The sequence below is a fragment of the Vollenhovia emeryi genome, unplaced genomic scaffold (assembly GCF_000949405.1).
Source record: "Vollenhovia emeryi isolate VEMERY1.0 unplaced genomic scaffold, V.emery_V1.0 DF939390.1, whole genome shotgun sequence".
NCBI classification, from domain to species: domain Eukaryota; kingdom Metazoa; phylum Arthropoda; class Insecta; order Hymenoptera; family Formicidae; genus Vollenhovia; species Vollenhovia emeryi.
The window spans coordinates 45568-53119 of record NW_011966976.1 but is presented as its reverse complement, the minus strand read 5'-3'; the positions used below and the strand labels follow the sequence as shown (position 1 = coordinate 53119).

Sequence of the window (7552 nt, the reverse complement as noted above, 5' to 3'; positions counted from 1 at the left end):
TTCCTTGCGCTCCTTGGCCCACTGGGATTCCTTGTGCCCCTTGGCCCACTGGGATTCCTTGTGCCCCTTGTCCTATTGGAAATCCCTGAGCCCCTTGGCCTATTGGGAATCCTTGTGCCCCTTGGCCCACTGGGATTCCTTGAGTCCCTAGATTCGTTTGGATCGTTTGGCCCCCTTGAACCGGTTGACCCGCTTGAGCTGCTTGCTCCGCCGCTATTCGCTCGTCGATATATTGAGGCAGTACTTGGGGCAGACGATTACCGGTACCCGCGTGCCATGGTCGTTGCGACTGCACCATGCAGAACACAGTGGTGAAGAGTATAGTGTATTTCAGCTGTAGTGGAAAATAATCTGAATTTAGACGTACGAAGGGCAATAGTACAATCATAGAAATTTTGTATTTCTGTTGTTCTACATATTTACATTATTTGGAAAGATTATTATCGGCAAAACTTTGGTATTAAAATAAATATAAACTGTTAATTTCTCTCGTCTAAATCAGTATTAGTATAACTTCTCTTCGCTATCCTCTCTCGTAAATGTTTATGAAAATATTCACTTAAAATTGTCTACAATTTCGGAAATTATTCTTACGACAGGCTTAACAAACTTATTAGAAAAGATCTATTTACCATGATTCAGATATCAAATGTCCTGAGGCGTTCAGTGAACTCGATAAACACGCGAAGATTTCACCAGTGGGATCCAACGGGACCGGGAGATTTAACAATCGCGCGATTCACCGTTCGAAACTGAAGTGCTGGTGTAGCGAGCATTCCTTCTTCTATATAAATCGCTCGGCTTTACCACGATCCCCACTACGTAGCCGACGAGTCACGCATCTGCGGGAAACTTGGCTGTAACTTCCCCCGGTCGTCGAATTCGCGATATCTCGCTGGACGCAAAGGTGATGTACACAAATCGCCGCCGGATAAGAAAGTATTCCCCGAAAGCGCATCTGCGAGTCAAGTTTAGCGAAAAAAATGGACTCGTTTTACTTCTTTTTTTTTATTTATCACGACGATAAAATTGCGTCGCCTCAGCTGCCCTTCGACCTCGGTTCATTCATGCGCGTAAATCCCGTAATCAGTGATTTCCCTAAATTTAAATTTGTACAAGCTCGGGGATATCATTTGTCGAACGTTATTCTAAACACAAATAGAAAATGTAGGATATTATTGATTGATGCAAGAACTCTTGTAGATTACTTTTAATAAATCGTAATCCACAACAAGATCATGTATCCTGTTTTCTAGCAATAAAAATAATATCACTAACATGTACAAATAATTTTTAACTGATAGGATAAATGATTAATTATAATGAAGAAGATGAAGGAAGAGAAATTATAAATACCGATAAATTATTCTTCTATAATAAAAGACACATTGCATATGATAAAGTTATTTTAACGTATATACAATCTCGAGGGCTTAAATATTTACATATCTCGGAAGTTTAAAGTCAGGCGGTTAATTAATTAATGTTTATAAGACTAGCGTTAATACAGGATGTGGTCAAGTTGTCATGAATTCTCTACTCATTCCATTTCACAATTATGCCGTTGTAAAAAAACATTCAGACTCGCTTAACCAGTGTTCGTTATGAAGGAAAATTAGACAAAAAATGTTCGCATTTATTAATTTTTTCAAGGATTAAGAAAACCCGATCTACACGTATCTCTAAATCTGATTTTGACAAGGTTGCTCGTAATTACACATTGCAATGTTGCAACAATATTTTGTTCTAAAGTAACACTAAGTTATCTGTGCATTTATGCGATTATATAATAATGTCTATTAGTAATCAATCAAGTTATCTGCGGAAGCAAGTTTTTATTCTTCTATTGTGCACCAAGTTCTTCTAATGTCGAGAAAATATCCCGACATTCGCAATCCTTCAGTTCAATTTATCTCTTCGCAATTACAATCTTCCGGAGAACGTAACAGGGATTTCGAAATTCCGTTATTTTTCTTATTAATTTTGAAGAACGAGTAAACTTATTTCCTAGACATGCAATTCGAAAGATTACGCATGACAATTTTGGAGCCTAAGTCTGATTTTTGAATAGCGAGTCGAAATCGCGAAGTCAACGATGCCGATAAATTTGACGTTGTTCCGGCTTCGCCAGGACGTTCCATCTACGTCCACATTCATCACTGCTTCTCATTGCGGTTTTAACAAGACGGTGCATAGTTGAGGCATTTAATTAAGTCGATAAGTCACGTCGTCGCGAATCCGCGGACATTGTTCGCGAAGATAGAGATATGAGTTGTTTATTCTCACAAATTCCCTGTGGAAACGGCGACAGTGGGCAAAATCCACGATTTCGATGTGATTATCTAATGAGAAACATTGGTTAAAAAAATGATATCTCAAACGTTTCCGTAACCTTACGGAGACCTTTCGGGGAAAGTATCGATTATTTTAAACGCCAGCATATTCGCAGGATCCCTGGAGCGCGCCGTCATTTCTCGCTAATGTTTGAAAGATAAGCGACAAACGAAAGCAAAAGCAGATCGCAAAAATTATTGCACGGTCGGCGGTTCATGGCAACGTAATCTTTATCGTGCGTGTAGTAAAAAAGTTACGTGGGAGATAAAAATTATCTTATTATTTATGACGTGTCTTTTAAGTTTCCACATGTCGCTTTCAACTAATTCTCGATCGCTGTGAGGAAATAAGAGCACGGTGTTGCTGTAGCGATTTCAGGAATTACACATTTTGTCAATCTGTCACAGAACGTTCAACATAGATTGTACGCCTCAATAAATATTATTTTTTCTAAACTTATGTGCAACGCTTATAAATACCATCTTGCTTGCGTCTCGTAATTAAGTTCATTTATAATTTCTGCCGATAACTCGCGTGAGCGACGGTAATTACGAAACACCGACGCAAACAATTAATGACACACGCAGCGGCTGGAGCGACATAAAATTAGTACATTTTCCTCTGGAAATTTTCCTGGAACTCGTTTTTTCCATTGTGTGCCGACTCTCGTTTCGAGATTTTTATCTTCGCGCGGTTTTCACGGCCGAGCCGCGGTTTCCTTATCGGCTTTGGAAAAGGGAACACTCCGTGGCAGTGGAATGTGCATTCTTATATCTGGTTGAAGTCTCATCGTTTACACCTTTTTACGCCCGCCGGAATTCCGGTTTTGCCGCTGGCGTCGGAGACGGAAATACCAGATCAGTAATCTTCTTTAAGCCGCACAGGATGCTTTGATAAATATCTTTTAAATAGTGCAGACACGTGAAGGTTTTTTTTTTAGTAGATAACGTGTTACGTGTAACGGATAATCGAACACAAGATATTTCATTTATGATTTCAAACTGACGATACCTCGTGCCGTACGTGGTAAAAAATAAAATGTTAATGCGAACATTTTTCACATATCCCAAAACGTCCGCTCCAAACGTTGGAATAACATTTCTCGCGTGTTACTTTTTGACGAATTATAAATGTTAATTAATCAACACTATACTTCACATTTATGTCTGTGTTCTTTCAACCTTAAGTGTGATGTAATAAAAACAGGATAAGTAAACTGTATACGAATAGTTACGGATCAGAATAGTCGAAATAATTTTTAGGAAATGTCGATATCACATGTTTCGGTTGAATTTGCGAAACAGCTGTGTTAAAAGAGCTCTAAGTAATGTTCAATTTTTAAACAACTTTTACGTCAAGTGTCAAGTTATTCTGTTAACATGAATATAACACATAAACACAACAATAAAGGATTATATCGACGGTAACTGGCAAAGTGTATTTTAATTAATTCACGACGTTTCGACCAGTAATACTGGTCCTTCTCAAGTGTCACCAATTAAATGTGACAGCAAGTAATAGGTGATGTGTTAGAGAGTGTGATTGTAAAAAGGTACATGGTCCGGAAATGGAATCACTCTGCACAGTAAAGAATATGGAGTTAAAAAGTTAAAAAATTGAGCTAATAGTCAAAGTGTCAAGCACAGTCAACGTTTGATAGGACACATAAAAGTGTTACGAAAATAATAACATATACGTTTTGTTAATTTTACATTGAAACGAGAATCAAATCTCGGTAGCGCAAGAAAATTGTAACGTTTGAACACACGATTTTTTACTGTGTATGCATGTACGTATGTTCGATGCAAATATTTGTGTGTAAACATCGTTACAATAGAAACTTGATGGTGCACTCGAGGCGGCCACATTTGGAGTCATTCTAAGCGTCAATGAGATTTTCTCAGAAACGATTAGGCAAGGTGTACGACGCCTGTTTGCGAAATGCACTATCTTCGTGCTTGCGCATCTAACCGTGGGCGCTTTTATGATTTTCCGTTCTCGCAAATCGCGGTCATGCGAAACAGAAATACAGCCGGTGCAAAATATTTACGGCCGTTCTTCTCGCCTGGCCGTGACAGAATCAGATTGTGGGGATTAAAGGCCGCTTGCTGCTGCGGGCTTTAATGGAAACGGTGTCGAAACGGGTTTTTCCCAACCAGCTTCGAACCATCAGGCGCGATAAGTTTCACCGCGGGTCGCCGGCGAGAAGTCACAGTTCCCGTTAAAAATGACAAAGCGAAATGCCGCTCTTGCAGCGTGACTCTCGTGGGCATTTGTTGTCATCGGAAACGTGCAAATGGCAAAACTGCTCGATCACGATGACACAATTGGCGTTTAAGATCATCCACTGCGATAAATATCAATGCGAAAGAATGGATCTCCAGATAGATTTGGCCGCGTTTACAACTTGAGCGTGATATTCTAAGGAATGCAAGCCAAGTTATTTTTATAAGTAAAATATATATATTGATACTTCGCGCTAACTTAGCCAAATACCTTAGCCAAAAAATTTATTCTTTTTATATCCGTATAATAATACATTAATACGTCTAATGTGTGTGTATGGGAGTAAATCAACCTTGACACGCCTAAAAACCCGTCACGTATGCTTATAATATAAGTAGTCGTCGTGTAAAGTTCGGAATCGTCTACCTACGTCATTGGAATAACTGCGCGTCAGATGCAGAATGCTCGCCTTCGCAAGTGAAAAACCATGATCTTTGATATGCAGATCAACGTACAACAAATAACGATGTATTCTTGCACTGGTCGCTAGTAACTTTAACGCGTTTGTAGAGTAAATACATTAAATACAAATAATATAAATATAATTGTTTATTATATTATTTGTGTAATTTCTTATCGCTATGTTTTATTCTTGTATGTAAAACTATACGGATTGTGATTGCAGTCGAAATTAATAAAATCAATTAATGGCGAAACAATAGTTGATCGAAGTAAACGATCGAAAAGCTTTAGATAATAATACTCTAGTTGTATCCGATCGTCCTCAAGTTTTGTTTTGTGTCATTGCAGAGTCATGGCAATCCTATGGAGATTTCATTATAAAAATTTACTAACGCTCGTGAGATTTTTGACAGATTTTTCTCTCGTCATCGAACACAAGTTACGACGCAAATCACCGTGCAAATCATCATTAAGGAAACTAGTCGTGGAAACCAGTTTAAACTTTAAATGTAATGTCTTTAACGTAATGAATCATGCTAATCTGCCACTCAATAATAGTACTCGTTTATTTTTGCTTTAGGATTAAATTTATTGTTAATACGTAGAGGAAAGTTCCCCGTTATGAGATAAGCTTCTAGTATGAGATAGTAGGGTTTTTGCTAAATTAATAGGCATCAAAAAAATTTATTGCCCCTGGAGTGAAATTTGTTTAGTGTAAAATATATGGTTGGATCGCGTAATCGTTGCGAATAAAGATTTGTGATTAAATTTTTATGTGGAAAACCTGCTATCTCATAATAGAGGACTCTCCTCTGGATATTTGTGCATTTACAACCGTGTATGAAAGATTAAATATGAAAGATTGTGTGCGCGAGTAATTTCTCCTTTAATTGGCGAAAACAACTTTCTCTTCCAAAAAGACTTCTTTCGTGATTGCATTTTAAATGTATTTCGAAAAGTTCTTGTAACGCACAACCATTTTGCTTTAAATTACGCTTACAGGAGATGTGATAAAATAAACACGCTGTTCTTGAATCGATAAATGTGCAGGAATAGATAGGAAGGGAGGTTATAAATGCAACAGTTCGATTTCCTGGTGCCAGGATGGTACGGCGAAACTAGTCGTGACAATGTTATATAAAAGCCATTATCCCAGAGTCATTTATCAGTCTTAATCTCCTATCAAATATCTTTAAGTCTTCGGTATGCATTTACCATTGAATGCTGGGTTTTACAGAATTGTCAAATATATAGATAAACCTTAAATAAAAATGGGGAATGTGTGAAAATTAAGAAATTGTTGGAATTTTACACAGTGCAATAACTCCTGGCCGATTATGTTTTCCTGGCGCTTTAGTGATTTTTCGGAGTTAAAATCTCGAAAGCTGAGATTCTAAAGCGTCGTCTACAATAGGTGGAGTAAGCTTGGCGTAAGAAGTAAGAGTAGGCGTAAGAGAACTACTTCTGGTTTAAGAGAGCTGGAGTAAGGGCGTAAGCGAAATGAATTATTTTTATTTCTTACGCTTACTCTTACTCTTACGCTTACGCTCGACTAATCAGAACGCAGGAGGAAAACTCAGGTACGCCAAAAGCGTTACTCCTACTCTTACTTCTTACTCCACGCTTACGCCGGTTATTGTAGACGACGCTTAAGAATTCAATTACATTTTTGGAATTTGAACTGGTGTCGTCTCTTTGCCGATTATATTCTCCCGATACTTTTTATAAAATCCCTATCGAAAAAAGACATTGCGAGTTCATTGTTGTCGCTTTTCCGCGATGCCGATTGGCTCTCTCGAAACTCGATCGAGTGTCGATCTTGTTGCGAGTCGTTCTCTTCGACTCGCGGTTTTGACAGTTTGTATTTAAGAGGGTTATTTTGACAATTTATGTTTCGATCTCGTTGCGAGTCGTTCACTTCGACTTGCGGTTTCGACAGTTTGTATTTAAGAGGGTTATTTTGACAGTTTATGTTATGTGTATAAAGAAGGAGAAGAAAGGGAAGATAGAGAAAGGAGGAGGAAGAAATGATAAAATTAGCTTTTGCGATGACAATTAATAAGTCACAGGGACAAATATTTGACAAAGTAGGAATAGGGTAAGCGAACCTATTTCGGAACACTTTTTAAAAAACTTGCTGTATCTTTTACATAAAATCTTCTAAAACAAATTTGATATATGCTAGTTAAGAAGTCATCCTTTAACTATTAATTAGGCATAAATCAATATTTGAAGAAGACTTTGTTTTTAAATGGCGGACAATCAATTCAAGTACTAAATTTGTTCCGAATTAGGTTCACCTACACCTAATTCGGAACAGCTGTTTTCATGTACAGCCGCATTTCGCAACAACATAGTTTCATAATTCAATTAAGCAACGGTTATCTTCCTTGAACCTTTAACTGTTGTTTAAGAGGATGTTAAAGTCGTCTGTTTTACCGACACATTCGAATATAGTTTTTGCGCTGCTGAATCTTTTTATTAGTTTTTACGCCTAAAATAATATCAGGATAAGTTGCGGACCGCATAA

At 37.8% G+C, this 7552-nt stretch overlaps 1 protein-coding gene across 1 annotated transcript in view; it reads right to left on the bottom strand.

The window, feature by feature from the left end:
• LOC105558024 (collagen alpha-1(IV) chain-like) overlaps positions 1 to 792 on the bottom strand; it is a 2250-nt gene extending 1458 nt beyond the window's left edge. The window contains exons 1-2 of the mRNA XM_012005510.1: positions 633 to 792; positions 2 to 334 (exon numbers count right to left, since the gene is read on the bottom strand). Of these exons, the coding sequence (XP_011860900.1) occupies positions 2 to 334; positions 633 to 635 (336 nt within the window). The 5' untranslated portion in view covers positions 636 to 792. The remainder of the gene's footprint in view (position 1; positions 335 to 632) is intronic.
• Between the last annotated feature and the right edge of the window lie 6760 nt (positions 793 to 7552).